The sequence below is a fragment of the Pseudophryne corroboree genome, chromosome 3, assembly GCF_028390025.1.
Source record: "Pseudophryne corroboree isolate aPseCor3 chromosome 3, aPseCor3.hap2, whole genome shotgun sequence".
NCBI lineage: Eukaryota > Metazoa > Chordata > Amphibia > Anura > Myobatrachidae > Pseudophryne > Pseudophryne corroboree.
Window position 1 is genome coordinate 643,207,126 of NC_086446.1, and position 18,867 is coordinate 643,225,992.

At 46.4% G+C, this 18,867-nt stretch overlaps 1 protein-coding gene across 1 annotated transcript in view; it reads left to right on the forward strand.

The window, feature by feature from the left end:
* The first annotated feature begins 13,494 nt into the window (after positions 1-13,494).
* Positions 13,495-18,867, forward strand: part of CISD1 (CDGSH iron sulfur domain 1) — a 59,088-nt gene continuing 53,715 nt past the window's right edge. Inside the window, exon 1 of the mRNA XM_063963717.1 lies at positions 13,495-13,603. Within this exon, the coding sequence (XP_063819787.1) occupies positions 13,579-13,603 (25 nt within the window). The 5' untranslated portion in view covers positions 13,495-13,578. The remainder of the gene's footprint in view (positions 13,604-18,867) is intronic.

Below are 18,867 nucleotides of genomic sequence, written 5' to 3' on the forward strand. Positions count from 1 at the left end.
TTTTGCGAGCCTCCCCAAAGGTAGTCCCTGAACCAAAGATGCATTTGCCTGACCGTTTTTCTGGTGATAGAAAATAATTTTTTAATTTTAAAGAATCCTGTAAACTTTATTTTCGTTTAAGACCTACTTCCTCTGGTACTGAATCTCAGCGGGTTGGGATTATTATTTCTTTACTCCAGGGGGATCCTCAGACCTGGGCATTTGGTTTAAGAGCAGAGGATCCTGCGTTGTTGTCAGTAGACGCTTTCTTTAAGTCTTTAGGGCTCTTGTATGATGACCCAGATAGAGAGGCGTCCGCTGAAAGTCAGCTGCGCGCTCTCAAACAAGGTAGAAATCCTGCAGAGGTTTATTGTACTGAGTTTCGCCGTTGGTGGAACGACTGTGGCTGGAATGACCCAGCCCTGCGCAGTCAGTTTCGCCTCGGTTTATCAGAGTTTATTAAAGACAGTCTCCTCCAGTACCCCGCTCCTGAGACTCTCGATAAACTCATGGAGCTTTCTATAAAGATTGATCGTCGTCTCAGAGAGCGGAGGGCTGAAAGAGGAACATCTGTAATGTCTAGTCCCTGTGTTTATTCCATTCCAGACGACGTCGAGGAGCCCATGCAGATGGGTCTCTCCCGGCTGTCTCCTGAGGAAAAAACCAGAAGGCAAAATTCCGGTCTTTGGCCCTCATTCCGAGTTGATCGGTCGCAAGGCGAATTTAGCAGAGTTACACACGCTAAGCCGCCGCCTACTGGGAGTGTATCTTAGCATCTTAAAATTGCGACCGATGTATTCGCAATATTGCGCTCACAAACTACTTAGCAGTTTTAGAGTAGCTCCAGACTTACTCTGCCTGTGCGATCAGTTCAGTGCTTGTCGTTCCTGGTTTGACGTCACAAACACACCCAGCGTTCGCCCAACCACTCCCCCGTTTCTCCGGCCACTCCTGCGTTTTTTCCGGAAACGGTAGCGTTTTCAGCCACACTCCCATAAAACGGCCTGTTTCCGCCCAGTAACACCCATTTCCTGTCAATCACATTACAATCGCCGGAGCGATGAAAAAGCCGTGAGTAAAAATACTATCTTCATAGCAAAGATACTTGGCGCAGTCGCAGTGCGAATATTGCGCATGCGCACTAAGCGGAATATCACTGCGATGCGATGAAAAATACAGAGCGAACGACTCGGAATGAGGGCCTTTGTTTGTACTGTGGTGGTAAGGGACATTTTGCTCGTAATTGTCCGAACAAGTCGGGAAACGCTTTGACCAGGTGAATTGTGAGGGGGTTCACCTAGGTCTGCAGCTTATCTCCTCGAATAACTCTCTTTTTGTCCCAGTTAAGGTTTCCTTTGGCAGCCTCAGTTCTTTGGTGTCGGCTTTTGTTGACAGTGGAGCTGCAGGAAACTTTATGGATTTAATTTGGGCTAAGGCCTTAGGCATTCCACAGTTACCATTGGATAGGTGTATCACCATGCACGGCTTAGATGGGAGTCCGCTTTCCAATGGGGTAATTACTCACCGTACACCTCCCGTAGTACTTACAGTAGGAGCCTTACATTCCGAAAATATTGAATTCTACCTAACACATTGCCCAGCAGTTCCAGTTGTTCTGGGTCACCCTTGGCTGGCCTTTCATAATCCCACCATTGATTGGCGGTCCGGGGAGATTTCCCAATGGGGTACATTTTGTGCTAAGGAATGTATTTCGTATCCAGTCAGAGTAGCAGCTATCATTCCAGAGCTCATTCCTGTGGAATACCAGGAGTTTGCCGATGTATTCTCCAAAGGCAATGCGGACATTCTGCCTCCCCATCGGCCTTATGATTGTGCTATTGAGCTAGTTCCAGGTGCCGCATTGCCAAAGGGGAGATTATATGCATTGTCCGGGCCAGAAACTTCGGCCATGAATGATTATGTTCAGGAGAGCGTAGAGAAAGGATTTATTAGACCATCAAAATCTCCTTTAAGTGCAGGTTTTTTCTTTGTGGAGAAAAAGGATGGCTCGCTTAGACCATGCATTGATTTTAGAGCCCTGAATAAGATCTCAGTAAAAAACACTTATCCTTTGCCGTTAATTTCTGTACTTTTTGATCAGTTACGTTCTGCTGTGATTTTTTCTAAAATTGACCTTAGAGGAGCTTACAACCTCATCCGAATTAAATCTGGAGATGAGTGGAAGACGGCTTTCAGCACTCAGTTGGGTCACTACGAATACCTGGTGATGCCGTTCGGCCTGTCTAATGCTCCAGCAGTTTTTCAAGACCTCATTAATGATGTGCTCCGTGACTTCCTAGGGAAATTCGTGGTCGTTTATTTAGACGACATCTTGATTTATTCTGAATCGATGGAACAACATGTTACCCAGGTGCGTCTGGTTCTTCAAAAGTTACGTGAGAATCATTTATATGCCAAGCTGGAAAAGTGTGATTTTCACGTCACGGAAGTATCTTTTTTAGGGTACATAATTTCCCCTCAGGGATTTTCCATGGAACCAAAGAAGCTCCAGGCCATCCTTAATTGGGCGCAACCCACCAATTTAAAAGCAATTCAGCGCTTTTTAGGGTTTGCGAATTATTATAGGAGGTTCATCCATTCTTTTTCTGACCTGGTTGCTCCCATAGTGACTCTGACAAAGAAAGGAGCGGATCCTACCAACTGGTCGCATGAAGCTGAGTTGTCTTTCCGGGCCTTGAAACAAGCCTTTGTCTCGGCTCCAGTCCTCAGACATCCTAATCCGGAATTGCCCTTTGTTGTGGAGGTTGATGCCTCAGAGGTTAGAGTGGGGGCTGTCCTTTTTCAAAAGGATCCAGAGACTCTGGAGTTACATCCTTGTGCCTTTATGTCCAGGAAATTCTCCTCCGCTGAATCCAACTATGACGTTGGTAATCGGGAGTTACTGGCGGTAAAGTGGGCTTTCGAGGAGTGGAGGCATTGGCTGGAGGGAGCAAAACATACTATTTCGGTTTTGACTGATCATAAGAACCTGCAATACATTGAATCAGCTAAACGGCTTAATGCCCGGCAAGCACGTTGGGCATTATTTTTTACTCGTTTCAAATTTATAATCACTTTCAGGCCTGGTTCCAAGAATACTAAAGCTGATGCCCTGTCACGTAGCTTTCTTCCGGTTCACAATAGCAATCCTGTTGTTACCCCCATACTTCCATCTTCGGTCATCCGGGCAGGCCTCACACAGGATTTATTTACCCAGTTAAACCAGCTTCAACACCAAGCTCCTAGATTTACTCCTGCTGTTCGTCTTTACGTCCCTGAATTTTTGAGAGCCACTGTTTTAACTGAATTTCATGACAACAAAGTTTCAGGGCATCCGGGAGTCACTAAGACATTGGAGTTAGTCTCTCGCTCAGTATGGTGGCCTAGTCTTTCTAAAGACGTTAAGGAATTTGTTTATTCATGTCAGGTTTGTGCACAGCATAAGGTTCCCCGTTCCTTGCCTATCGGGCAACTAAGACATTGGAGTTAGTCTCTCGCTCAGTATGGTGGCCTAGTCTTTCTAAAGACGTTAAGGAATTTGTTTATTCATGTCAGGTTTGTGCACAGCATAAGGTTCCCCGTTCCTTGCCTATCGGGCAACTTATGCCCTTAACTGTTCCTCTCAGGCCATGGTCTCATATTTCCATGGATTTTGTGGTTGACCTTCCCCTTTCAGCCGGATTCCGAGTCATATGGGTGGTAGTGGACCGTTTTAGTAAAATGGCTCATTTTATTGCTCTTCCTTGATTGCCTTCTGCTCAAGGGTTGGCAGTTTTGTTCCTCCGCCATGTGTTCAGGCTTCATGGGTTGCCCACTGATATTGTTTCTGATCGGGGTCCACAATTCATCGCACAATTCTGGAAATGTTTTTGTGCCTCATTAAAGATGAAACTGTCGTTAACATCCGGTTACCACCCACAATCCAACGGGCAAACCGAACGAGTCAACCAGTCATTAAAACAATATTTGCGCTTGTATTCAGCCAAACTCCAGAATGATTGGTCCGAGTTTCTTCCTTTGGCTGAATTTGCTTACAATAATTCTTGTCATTCCTCCACTAAAGAGACTCCATTCTTTTCAGTTTTTGGTTTTCACCCCAGAGCCAATTTTTTTCCCCATCATTCTCCAGTCTCCTCGCTAACCTTAACCTTCCATCTCAGAGCAATTTGGAAAAAAGTGCACCTTGCTCTCAGAAAAGCGGCCTTCCGAGAGAAGAAATTTTCTGACAGGCTCCGACGTCCTTGCACTTTTAAAGTGGGAGATAAGGTGTGGTTGTCAACTCGCAACATCAGGCTTCGACAATCCTCGGCTAGGTTGGGACCCAAATTTATTGGACCGTTTCTTATTATTAAGAAGGTCAACCCAGTTGCCTTTCGGCTACGTTTACCAAGATCCCTTAAGATTGGAAATACTTTTCATTGTTCCCTGTTGAAACAATACGTTTCTTCCAGTAAATTTCCTCGGAGGATCTCTCAGGGTAGATCTCCAGTGGATGTACAGGGACAACAGGAATTCTTGGTAGAGAAAGTTCTTGACTCTAAATTGTCCCGAGGTCGGCTTTATTTTTTAGTGCACTGGAAAGGCTATGGTCCGGAGGAATGGTCTTGGGTCCTGGATAAGGATCTTCATGCCCCTAGGCTCAAGAGGGCATTTTTTCGAGAATTTCCTCAGAAACCTGGCTTTAGGGGTTCCTTGACCCCTCCTCAAAGGGGGGGTACTGTTAGGCGCCGGGGTCCGCGATGTCCTCGCGGCCCGGCGCCTAGCAACTAGGGACGCCGTGCGTACGTAGCCGCCGGCTCCCTAGCAACACAGGGACGCCGAGCGGCTGAGCCGCCTGGACCCTGGCAACGGGGACGCCATGGACGGACCGCGTTCCCCGTTGCAGGGTCAGATTTCAACATACACGCTGGTCTTGTGGGCGTGCAGCAGGGCAGCTGCACAGCATTTGGGGCAATTAGACTGGGGGCATCTGATTGGAGGACTCTTTGTTAAATGCTTCTCAGTGCTTCACACAGACGCCCGTAATAGCTTCCTGCATGCTGTTTTGGTTTGCTGAACATCTGTTCCAGTCCTGCTGTGTCCGGTCATTCCTGTCCTCAGAAGTCCTGTATCTTGGAGTTGTCATCTCATCTCAAGAAGTCGTTTGGTCCCCTGTAGTCCTCATCGATCACCAGAGAATATCGAGTGGTGTTCGTGAGTTGCGGCTCTGCCGTGTGTTGCGGCTCAGCCGCTTTATCTTTATATTCTGTTTCGGAGCATTTGCGGGGGGTTCTGCTTCCACAAGTCCTCTCCGAAACTCGGCGGTGCCGGGTAGGAGAGTGGACAAGTGGATATTTTGGTTGTCCTTTTCCCTGGCGGTTTTTCCGCACATATTCTAGTTTCCAGTTAGCTTGTAGCCCCTGGCCTGGTTGTTTAGTCAGAGGGCCCCTTGTTATCACCCGGTCTCGGATTTCCCTTTGTCTCCCATTAAGACCTGAGGGGGCATCGGAGTTGGGCAGACATAATCCGCCCTTCAAACGCGGCTGCCATGGGCTCAAGCAACCATAGTCTCGCAGGGGATTTCTGACAGCACGGGCGAGACAACGGAGTTAGGGCGCAAGGGGCTATTTTCCATTCCCGCACCCTTCCCCAGCATTACGTTCCAGTGCTCCGGTACTTGCAATAAGATCTCCTCAGACCAGAGTGCTGGAATCATAACAGTTGGTTCATATGAAAGGATAAGACCACCTTAGGTAGGAATTGAGGACGGGTCCGCAACACCGCTCTATCCATATGGAAAACCAGATAGGGGCTTTTATGTGATAAAGCCACCAATTCCGAAACTCGCCTAGCCGAAGCCAAGGCTAACAACATGACCACCTTCCAAGTGAGATATTTCAACTGCACTGTTTTAAGTGGTTCAAACCAATGTGACTTAAGGAAACTTAACACCACGTTAAGGTCCCAAGGCGCCACCGGAGGTACAAAAGGAGGCTGAATATGCAGTACTCCCTTCACAAAAGTCTGTACTTCAGGTAAAGAGGCCAATTCCTTTTGAAAGAAAATGGATAAGGCCGAAATCTGAACGTTAATGGAGCCTAATTTTAGGCCCAAATTCACTCCAGTTTGTAGGAAGTGAAGAAAACGGTCTAGATGGAATTCTTCTGTAGGAGCATTCCTGGCCTCACACCAAGAAACATATTTTCGCCATATTTGGTGATAATGTTTAGACGTCACGTCCTCCCTGGGCCTTTATTAGCGTAGGAATGACCTCATCCGGAATACCTTTTTCCGCTAGGATCCAGCGTTCAACCGCCATGCCGTCAAACGCAGCCACGGTAAGTCTTGGAACAGACAGGGACCTTGTTGTAACAGGTCCTGCCTTAGAGGAAGAGGCCACGGATCTTCTGTGAGCATTTCTTGCAGATCAGGATTCCAGGTCCTTCGTGGCCAATCTGGAACAATGAGAATTGTTCTCACTCCTCTTTTTCTTATTATCCTCAACACCTTGGGTATGAGAGGAAGAGGAGGAAACATATATACCGACTGGAACACCCACGGTGTCACTAGGGCGCCCACAGCTACCGCCTGAGGGTCTCTTGACCTGGCGCAATACCTTTGTAGCTTTTTGTTGAGACGGGATGCCATCATGTCTATTTGGGGTAGTCCCCACCGACTTGCAATCTGCGCGAAGACTTCCTGATGAAGTCCCCACTGTCCCGGATGCAGATCGTGTCTGCTGAGGAAGTCTGCTTCCCAGTTGTCCACTCCCGGAATGAACACTGCTGACAGAGCGCTTACATGATTCTCCGCCCAGCAAAGAATTCTGGTGGCTTCCGCCATTGCCACTCTGCGTGCAGCCATGGCGGTTCACATGAGCTACTGCGGTGATGTTGTCTGACTGGATCAGAACTGGTCGATTGCGAAGTAAGATCTCCGCTTGACGTAGGGCATTGTATATGGCCCTTAGTTCCAGGATGTTGATGTGAAGACAAGTCTCTTGACTTGACCAAAGTCCTTGGAAATTTCTTCCCTGTGTGACTGCTCCCCAACCTCGGAGGCTCGCGTCCGTGGTCACCAGGATCCAGTCCTGAATGCCGAACCTGCGGCCCTCTAGAAGGTGAGCACTGTCTAGCCACCACAGGAGAGATACTGTGGCCCTGGGGGACAGGGTGATCCGCTGATGCAATTGCAGATGCGATCCGGACCATTTGTCCAATAGGTCCCATTGGAAGGTCCTTGCATGGAATCTGCCGTATGGAATGGCTTCGTATGTTGCCACCATCTTTCCCAGAACTTGAGTGCAATGATGTGCTGACACTTGTTTTGGTTTCAACAGGTTCAAGACTAGAGTCATGAGATCCTGCGCTTTTTCCGTCGGAAGAAAAACCCTTTTCTGGTCTGTGTCCAGAATCATGCCCAAGAAGGGCAGACGAGTTGTAGGATTCAGCTGCGACTTTGGAATATTGAGAATCGAGCCGTGTCGCTGTAACACATTCAGTGAAAGTGATACGCTGTTCAGCAACTTCTAACGTGATCTCGCTTTTATTAGGAGATCGTCCAAGTACGGGACAATTGTGACACCCTGCTTGCGCAGGAGCACCAACATTTCCGCCATTACCTTGGTGAAAATTCTCGGGGCCGTGAAAAGCCCAAACGGCAACGTCTGAAATTGGTAATGACAATCCTGTACTGCAAATCTCAGGTACGCCTGATGAGGAGGATATATGGGGACATGCAGGTATGCATCCTTTATGTCCAGCGATACCAAAAAATCTCCCCCTTCCAGGCTGGCGATGACCACCCTGAGCGATTCCATTTTGAACTTGAACCGTTTTAAGTAAAGGTTCAGGGATTTTAAATTTAAAATGGGTCTGACCGAACCGTCCGGTTTCGGAACCACAAACAGAGTTGAGTAGTACCCCTGCCCTCTTTGAAGCAGGGGAACCTCTAGCACCACTTGTTGAAGACACAATTTGTGAATCGCATGTAACACTATCTCCCTTTCCAGGGGTTGTTTTGGTAGGGCCGATTTGAAAAACCGGCGAGGAGGCACTTCTTCGAATTCCAGCTTGTAACCCTGGGAAACTATTTCTATTGCCCATGGATCCACCTGTGAGTGGACCCATACGTGGCTGAACAGTCGAAGACGTGCCCCCACAGGAGCTGACTCCCTCAGGGGAGCCCCAGCGTCATGCGGTGGATTTTGCAGAGGCCGGGGAGGACTTCTGTTCCTGGGAACTAGCTGTGTTATGCAGCTTTTTCCCTCTGCCCTTACCTCTGGCAAGAAAGGACGATCCACGTGCTCTCTAGCTTTTAATGGAACGCAAGGACTGCATTTGATAATGAGGCGCTTTCTTAGATTGTGAGGGAATATTGTGAGGGAATGATTTACCTGCCGTAGCCGTGGAGACGAGGTCCGAGAGTCCCTCTCCAAACAATTCCTCACCCTTGTAAGGCAACAACTCCATATGTCTCTTGGAGTCGGCATCACCAGTCCACTGTCGGGTCCATAAGACACGCCTAGCAGAAATAGACATAGCGTTTATCCTGGAACCCAGTAAACTAATGTCTCTTTGAGCATCCCTCATATACAAGACCGCATCTTTTATATGCCCTAGGGTCAATAAAATGGTATCCTTATCAAGAGTCTCAATATCCGTTGATAAGGAATCTGTCCATGCTGCTACAGCACTACAAACCCAGGCCGACGCAATAGCCGGTCTGAGTAACGTACCAGAATGTGTGTAAATGGACTTCAGGGTAACCTCCTGCTTGCGGTCAGCAGGATCCTTGAGGGTAGCCGTATCTTGGGATGGAAGCGCTATCTTTTTTGATAAGCGCGTCAAGGCCTTGTCCACCCTAGGGGAGGAATCCCACCGTATCCTGTCCTGCGACGGGAAAGGATACGCTGTTAGGATCCTTTTGGGAATCTGCAGTTTTTTGTCTGGAGTTTCCCACGCTTTATCACATACTTCGTTCAGCTCATGTGAGGAGGGAAAGGAGACCTCAGGTTTCTTTCCTTTATACATGTGTACCCTCGTGTCAGGGACAGGGGGTTCCTCAGTGATATGCAACACATCTTTTATTGCGATAATCATATATCGAATACCTTTAGCCACCTTTGGTTGTAATTTTGTATCATCGTAATCGACACTGGAGTCTGAATCCGTGTCGGTATCTGTGTCAACTATTTGGGATAGTGGGCGCTTTTGAGCCCCCGAAGGTCCTGGCGACATAGGTACAGGCATGGGTTGACTCCCTGACTGTGCCCCAGCTTCGGCTTTGTCTAGCCTTTTGTGCAATAAATTAACATATGCACTTAAAACATTCCACATATCCATCCACTCCGGCGTCGGCACCGCCGACGGAGACCTAACATTCATAAACTTCCCCTCCTCCTTAGGTGAGCCCTCAACCTCAGACATGTTGACACACACGTACCGACACACCACACATACACAGGGAAGCTCTTTTCTGAAGACAGGTTTCCCACCAGGCCCTTTGGAGAGACAGAGAGAGAGTATGCCAGCACACACCCCAGCGCTATATGACCCAGGAATAACACAGTAAATTAATGTTTACCCAGCAGCGCTGTTTTATGTATCTGCGCCAATTATATGCCCCCCCCCCCCTCTACTTTAAAACCCTCTGTCACCGTGTGTCAAGCAGGGGAGAGTCCGGGGAGCTTCCTCTCAGCGGTGCTGTGGAGAAAAATGGCGCTGGTGAGTGTTGAGGGAGAAGCCCCGCCCCCTCGGCGGCGGGCTTCTGTCCCGCTCAATTTTTTCAATACATGGCGGGGGCTCTTTTTATACATGTACAGTGCCCAGCTGTACATGTATATATACAGCTGTGCCATAAGAGAGGTTTATATTGCTGCCCAGGGCGCCCCTCCCTGCGCCCTGCACCCTTACAGTGACCGGAGTGTGTGAGGTGAAGGGGAGCAATGGCGCACAGCTGCAGTGCTGTGCGTTACCTCAGTGAAGATCCAAGTGTCTTCTGCCGCCTCAGATGGGTCTTTTCCTCACATACTCACCCGGCTTCTTTCTTCCGGCTCTGCGAGGAGGACAGCGGCGCAGCTCTGGGACGGACGGCGACGGTGAGACCTGCGTACCGATCCCTCTGGAGCTAATGGTGTCCAGTAGCCTAAGAAACAGAGCCCTGAACTCAGAGAAGTGGGTCTGTTTCTCTCTCCTCAGTCCCTCGATGCAGGGAGTCTGTTGCCAGCAGGCTCCCTGAAAATAAAAAACCTAACAAAAATGCTTTCTTACAGGAAACTCAGGAGACCTCCTGAAATGCACCCAGTCTCCACTGGGCACAGTATCACACTGAGGTCTGGAGGAGGGGCATAGAGGGAGGAGCCAGTGCACACCCAGAGTCAAATTCTTTCTTAAAGTGCCCATGTCTCCTGCGGAGCCCGTCTATCCCCATGGTCCTTACGGAGGCCCAGCATCCTCTAGGACGTTAGAGAAATATATACATACACTGAAATGCACAGATGATTGGGAATGAAAGGAAGGGTGGTTGTTTTTCTGCAATGTCGGTGGGATGTTTCCGTCTGTTTTCATCCTGGTAAGTCCTGGGTAAATCTATATTGTAATATTTTCATAACCCTTTTAAAACATCCCTTATAATACAACCCATAATAATGATAAGAAAGGTGTTTCACCACAGGTGATGGCAATCATACATTACCAGGAAAGTCCAGGAATAGAGCATTTTCTCCCTCATGGAGAGGGTCAGGTAGGCAAGTATGATGCATGCCCGTGCTGCAGGAGGTTTGCATATGCGCAAACAGGGCTTTTTTGGCACATGCGCAAATCAAATGAATTTATTTTCTATCTAATTCTTTTGTTGCAATGACTTGCAGTGAGGTAGAGCCTTTCCTCTCATACTCCACTATACCCCAGAGTTTTTCCTATATAAAGTATATGAAAAATACAAAGAATATGAGGGTTATTCAGAGATGAACGCAGATTGCTGCATAAGCAGCCAGATCTGCGTCCATCTCTGCACATGCTGGGGGCCGCCCAGCACAGGGTAAGACCGCCTAGTATGTGTGAGGTCACCCCCCGATGCATCCGCAATTATATTGTGGAGGCATCGGATCTAAGGTTGACCCCTGGCAGTGCAGCCTCGCTGCACTGTCAGGCTGTCATCTGCCTTTTTTTTTGGAGCGGCTGCGTGTGATGTCACGCAGCTGCCCAGAAAACGGTCCCGGCCTGCCCCCATCTTCCCGGCGCTACCCCGCAATGCTGTAACTCCACCCCCGCAACGCACATGCCTGTCAATCACATTGCAACCCATCCTGCAAGCGACCACGCGGCTGCGTCCAGGTCTGAATCGGGCCCTATATTATAAATATTTTCTTTGCATTATTCTAATCATTTTATGGTCAAAACTTTATGGCGGGATGTAATGCAGGCCGAGATCGCTGGAGGTGCGGGTTGCCAGCCAATCTTGGACGTTTTTTTAAAGGGACAATCACTTACAAGGCAAAACCATGCCTTATAAGTGATTGTCCCTTTAAAAAAAGTCAGAGATCAGCTGGGAAACCCGCAACTCCAGCGATCCTGGACCTTATTACATCCCACCAGAGTATAAAGTCTATGACAGGTAAGTCAGTGCTGTCACCTGTGGTGTGGGGTCCCAGGAGTTGTCGGTCCGGGTGCTGGAGACGCTGCAGCACGGTTGCGGCCAGTCTGCGATCTCAGTAAAGGAGGAGGGAGGCTTCCAGGGGGAATTATGGCGGCTCTGGAGCTCCGGGATCGGGGTTGGCAAGTGTGCGCTTCCTTGTATATCTGCTGACAGGGAGCTGCCATGTTGTATACCAAAAGCCATGCACTTCTGGCCAATGGCAGGTCAGCCTGAGTTCTCAGCCAATCCTTGCTGTTCATCCCTTGTAAGAGGGTCTGAGCCAGGGTAAACACTGTTTGTGTTTTAAGTTGCTTTTATAGGCAAGTGTCTCAACGCTGTGCTCCTGCAGGTGTTCCTGTATTACTGACGTCCACTGTTTCCTTGAAGGCTCGTGGCTTTAACCTTTTTGTGCCCAGCTGTGTTGCTCTTTGCCCCTCCTTGGGCCGGCTCCCCAGTGACTTCCATCTCTGGTGGTGTCACTGGTTCCCAGGACAAGTACTCAGGCCACAGCATTTCAGCATTTCCAGTCTCACTTGTTCAAGTCACAGCATTCCAGGATTCCGAACCTCATTCATTCAAGCCACAGCATTTCAGGATTTCCAGTCTCATTTCTTTAAACTGCAGCATGCCAGGCTTTCCAATCTCCTTTCTTCAAACTGCAACATTCCAGGATTTCTTATCTCATTTACTCAAGTCACAGTATTTCAGGATTTCCAGTCTCATTCCTTCAAGATGCAGCATTCCAGGATTTCTAGTCTCACTTCTTCAAGCCATAGCATTCCAGGATTTCCAGTCTCAGCTTCCAGTCTTCAACAGACTAAAATTTCTAGCGCCACTTATACAGTCTTTTGCACTTTTTCATTTCAGCATTTAGCCTCTTTGCAGTTTCAGTTTTCAAGACTCTCATTTCAGCATTCAAGACTAGGTTAATTAAACTTCCATGTGTCTCTGAATATTCTATAGTTTCATGTTTAAGAACTACATTCGACCTCCTCGCTTTCATCCTCCTGTAGTGGCATCCTGCTCTTATCTGCTCGTCGGAGCCCTATCCCAAGCCTGAACTAACAAGTGCCTAAACTGCCTTCCTTTTTCCCACATCTCTAATCAAAACTCACCAAATTCGCTGCAGTATATACTGCTGCACCTGTGTATAATGCCCACATGAACCCTTGAGCTCATATGTTGGGTTGAATTCAAATGTAATTCGCACCGGCAGCCAGTATATGGTGGCCAATGGAGCTATTCAATTGTAGTTCTGTTCAGGGGTGTGAGCTGAAATGTGTGAAAAGTGACCTTTAGGCACCCAAACTGCACTTTTCAGGATCTCACCCATTTATTTAGTTGGGTTTAGCTGCTATAAGCAGCTAAACCCGACAGTAATGGGCGCGATAATGGGGATCAATTGAATATCGCCCCCGCAATCTGCCATCACATTAGATGGGAGATTGGGGTGCGATAACAATTGCATTTCCTTGTATGCAAATCTGGCTAAGGTACTAGCCAGTGCAAATTGGTCAGTTAACATTACATTAAAAGATTTGATGGCAGAAGCCCAGCCATCATTTGATGGTAGGCTTCCTATGTCCATCCCTAGCCACAAGCAAATACACTTTTCAATTAAATGACACTAAACAGTTATACATCATTAGCCAATAACTTGCCCGAACACAAAATGTCCTCTACACCTTCCTTTCTTCTGATGCAGGAAGAATCAGCTCTGAACGCGTGCACTAGAGACACAATAGTATACATACAGAACTGACACCGTAGGAGCCATGTTTATGTAGACCATTTCAGCTTGGGTTAACGACAAAATACATTTGGTAGTTCGCGAAAACATGAGACACTTTATTTGGCCAAGATTGTAAAATTCTGTAACTCTAGTGATTACAGCTATAGTAAGTGTTAATTCCTTTTCTCTCCGCCTGAAAAGTATTTCTGAACGCGAGTCTGCTCCGGTGTCCTTGAGCAACAGCCGAAGCCATGAGTTCCAGTTACGGAATACGAGGTGAGCGGACAGCGTGGCCCCTGTTCATCTGGGTACACCGCACTGCGGTGCTGGGAGCAATGTGCTCTCCCTAGTATACATTGCCGGCATGGCGATAATACTGCTGGGCTGGCGTTAGGCAGTCTATAGCGGTCACTGTAAATCCCAGTATTACCTGCAGCTCAAAGGCACTCTGAGACTTGCAGTTCTACAACACCTGGAGTGAGTCGCACACATTGCTTAAACTGAGTAATTTATAGATGTATAAAAAATACAATGTCAATCTGTAAATATTTACTTTTTAAACCAAATATTGACTATTTTCTGAATTTTACTAGTTACTCTCAGATTGTGATTACACGTACATGCTATTGTTTTGTATTTCTCTATTTTCCATGTGTGATTCAAATAAAACTATTTCAAATATATATATATATATATATTATTATTATTATTATTATTATTATTATTATTATTATTGTGTGTGTATATATATATATATATATATATATATATATATATATATATATATATATATAACAAGCAAAATGTTCCTATTAGAGGTGGTGAAATATCAGTCCAATCCCCCAATCATAAGAACAGGCGGCACTCCTGGGTCTTGGTGAAAATAAATTCAAGTGTATTGACAAAATCAATTAGAAACGTTTGCAGCCACAGCACACAGCCTTGAAAAAAGCGCCCTGCGCGGCGCTGAAACGTTGGCGTAATGTGCCATCTTTCTAATTGATTTTGTCAATACACTTGAATTTATTTTCACCAAGACCCAGGAGTGCCGCCTGTTCTTATGATTGGGGGATTGGACTGATATTTCACCACCTCTAATAGGAACATTTTGCTTGTTATTCATCACCTCTGTGGAAGGCACCCGGGCAGATGTGGATTTAACAGAGTGCCTACCAAACCAAGTTTATATATATATATATATATATATATATATATATATATATATATATATATATATATATATATATATATATATATATATATATATATATATATATATAATATATTAGACAGCATGGGCCGCACAACACTAAGAAATCTCCAAGAGGGTGCTCGGTCAAAGACTTTTCAATATAAATATCGCCACATCATGAGGCTCCAGTTGGGGCTATGTTGTAGATGAGACCAGCACTCCGGAACAGTCAAACAGTTTATGCCATTTATTGTGCAAATTCAGCAATTTATACCATCACAAGCGGGTTTATCTGTGCAAATTCAGCAGTTTGTAAACATGATTTAGATGTAATCGAGTATCTCACATATCCTGTGTATGCTGGGGATACGTATCCTACCCAGCCAAGTCTCCCTTTTACTAGTTACTCTCAGATTGTGATTACACGTACATGCTATTGTTTTGTATTTCTCTATTTTCCATGTGTGATTCAAATAAAACTATTTCAAAAATATATATATATATATATATATATATATATATATATATATATATATATATATTTATTATTAATGTGTGTGTGTGTGTGTGTGTGTATGTATATATATATATATATATATATATATATATATATATATATATATATATATATATACACACACACATTTTTATGGGTTGCAAATTAATCCTGAACTTGACCCCCTCTTCTGCTTAAATGAATGTCTTTCTTCTTAGAAATAGAACTTTTATTATTATTATTATTATTACCAGTTTTTTATATAGCGCACACATATTCCGCAGCGCTGTACAGAGAGAATATTTGCCCATTCACATCAGTCCCTGCCCCAGTGGAGCTTACAATCTATATTCCCTATCACATGCACGCTAGGGTTAATTTTGTTTGGAGCCAATTAACCTACCAGTATATTTTTGGATTGTGGAAGTAAACTGGAGTACCTGCAGGAAACCTACGCAAGTACGGGGAGAATATACAAACTCCACACAGTTAGGGCCGTGGTGGGAATAGAACCCATGACCGCAGTGCTGTGAGGTGGTAATGATAACCATTACACCATCCGTACTGCCCTTCTTCATGAACTTATTCAGCCTTAGAACAACAGATGAACCAGCAAGGGTTCCACCTTTCACGAAAGAGGGATCTTTGGGGGTCCATGGCACACAGATAAAAGAGAACACTTGTTTAGCTATTTACCTTTGGGCAGCTTGATTATAGAATACCCATGGTTGAATTTAGAAAACTGGAAAAGTGTGTGTATTTTCCTGTGCCTGTTAGCTACTATACAGTAACTCACTGTTCATAGAATTGTGTCTGACACGGTCACATGTCTTTTGATCTCTACTTTGCTATTTGCCCATAAAGGCTTTGTTCTGTCAGAGCTAGTTTAAAGTCTTGGGTGTGAATAGTTGCACGTTTGCTTCTATTAGATTCATGTATGGTTAGCAGTCTAGTGTCTGTCTACTCTGGAGAAAATGTTAGTGTACATGTCAGGGGTGGTATTCAGTATACCGGCTGTTGGGATCCCGGCGCTCAGTATACCGGCGCCGGAATCCTGACACCCGGCATACGACAACTATTCTCCCTCTTGGGGGTCTACGACCTCCCTGGAGGTAGAATAAATAGCGTAGCACGCCACTGTGCCCGCAGAGTGGTGAGCGCAGCAAGCCCGTAAGGGGCTCAATTGCGCTCGCCCAGCTGCCGGTATGCCAGCGGTCGGGATCTCGGCGCCGGTATGCTGGCCGCCGGCATTCCATACTACACCCCGTGTAAGGACTGATTCAATTTGTGAGGTCCTGATAGTATTTTCACATGTTACCTTATATTTGGGTGTGGCATAGAAGATCTACAGGAATTTGGTCGACCCCATATGGTTGACATCGTGAAAAGGTATACCGTGGAAAGGGTTGATACAAGTTTTGAATTTTTTTGCTATCTTTTTTTTTTTCTTTGTTTTATGATATGTCACCCCAATTATAGCAAACATAGACGCTCGTGGGCTCGCCACGCTTCGGGCAAGGTGCCACTCTGCGCTTGGCACAGGTTATATCCTGTTACAGGTTATATGTCCCAATCGTAGTCCATGTGGCTGGTAATTCGAGCAAATAAAAACTTGTGTTGACTATTTGACCTGATAGTCGACTTATTGATTGTCTATCTAGACAGTGTAAACCTATCACCCGGATACCGTTGTATATCCAAGTGATGTTTGGGTAATAATCGTTACTCACTGCCGGGAAAGTGACGTTTTCATCACCATAATTACTTATAATGTGCCCAGAGCCTCACAGGTAAATGAGTACACTGACCTTGTTCCTATGCTTACAGCTAAACATTATGGTCATTTTAGTTCACCAACATCTGGCACTATAATTATCATGGGGTTGTAGCAGCACTCTAGTACTTGTTGTCAGCACTCACAATTGCTGTGTCATGCTTACCTGATGTTTTGTTTGAGACATGTCTGTGAGATGTTTAAGTAATAACTTAATTCTGTTCTCTGTGAAGTCCATGAACTTAATGTGAATACCCGAATCATTAGTATATTCTAGTAGTGTTCCTGCTAGAGTGCGGGCAGGGTGCTAAGGTGTGGGCACGGTATACATGGGCGTGACCGGCCGGGAGCTGGTAACAGTGGTGATCGCTGAACTGTCACTTTTGCCACCCATGAGACACTGTGGCCCGCTGGTGGGGACAGAAGAGGGCAGGCTGTTTCAGCAGGCGCCGCCAGGAGGGCAGTGCGCTTTTGCCGTTTTCAAAAATTGGGCCAGCTAAATCACGCTAGGGCTGGTTTTGATGTTATAGACTTGTATTGTTTTTTTCACTAGAAGTAAAACTTCAAAGTTTCCACTAAAGTTGACAGCGATTTCTGCTAATTATACAGTGTCATATAGTGGAGCCTGTTTCAGAGGGTGGTATTCATGTGACCGCCGGTCAGCTGACCGACAGTCACATGACCTCCTCCACCAGCCCGACGGGTCACTGTCCCGATGGTCGGCATGTCGACCAACAGGGACTATTTCCACTCGTGGGTGTCCACGACACCCATAGAGTGGGAATAGAACCCGTGGCGAGCGCAGCGAGCCTGCAAGGGGCTTGCTGCACTCGCCCCTCCCCGCCGGGATCCCGGCGTCGGTAAGCTGACCGGCGGTCTGGAGACCGCCGGTCAGCCGTACTACACCCGTTTCAGAGGTAGATGCAATTCCAATTATTTTTTTGCAAATGACTGATGGTTTATCTAATGCACATGTGCCACAATGGTCTTGCAACGCAGTCATAGTCTGGATTATGGCGCAGAGCGATTTATAGACCGTGACCATTTGGAGGCTGTGTAGGGGAGGTGGGAAATAAAATGCAGGCAGATTGTGGTTGCTGGTTGTGACTCCCCCCCCCCCCCCCCCCCCAAAATAAATAAATAAATAATTAATTACTGCATCTCTGGATGTAGTTTCACTGGCCCCATTGTCTTAGTTGTGATCAGTCATCTCATTTGTGTGGTGTGCATGGACCGCAGCCGCACTGACTGGACAGGGAATGAGGGGTTCAGTATAAAAAGAAAGGGGCAGGAGCCGGGTGGCTGGGATGACCCATCAGATGCATTTACTAGTATATGGGTAAGTGAAAAGAGATTCTGTAGACTGCAGTTACTAGATTAAATCAATGCACAGTATGTAGGAACAGTCTGGTTTTTCCGAACCCACACACGAGCTTACATCTCAAACTGAGACTTGAATTTAGGAGAATTATACAAAAGTGCCTTTTGGTAAGGTTTTCTAGGTCACTAATGCCTTTCTCCCCACTTCTAACTCAAGATGTGCACCAACACCCGTGTTTTATTCATTTATTTATTAAGTTTCTTATATAGCACAGCAAATTCCGTTGCGCTTTACAATTGGAAACAGTGATAGCATAAAACAATTGAAAACAACAATAAAACAAAACTGTGTAATAACATAGACATAGAGGTAGGAAGGCCCTGCTCACAGAGTTTACAATCTATAGGGAGGGATGCATTCAATATCTCAGCTGTCGGGATCCCGGCGCTTAGCATACCGGCACCGGGATACCGACACCTGTTCCCCCTTCTTGGGGTGTCCACGAGGGAGAATAAATAGCGCGGCGCGCGTAGTGTACCACCGTGCCCACAGCGTGGCGAGCATAGCGAGCGCGCAAGGAGCTCTTTTGCTCTCACCCCGCTGCCGGCATTCCGCGGTCGGGTTTTTGACCGCCGGGGTGATGGGCGCCTGTATATAGATACCAACCCTATAGGGAAGTAGACATTGATACACAAGGATAGGTGTAATCCATTGCATAAAGGTCCACCAGATTACAAAGGTTCTTGGTGGGCTATAT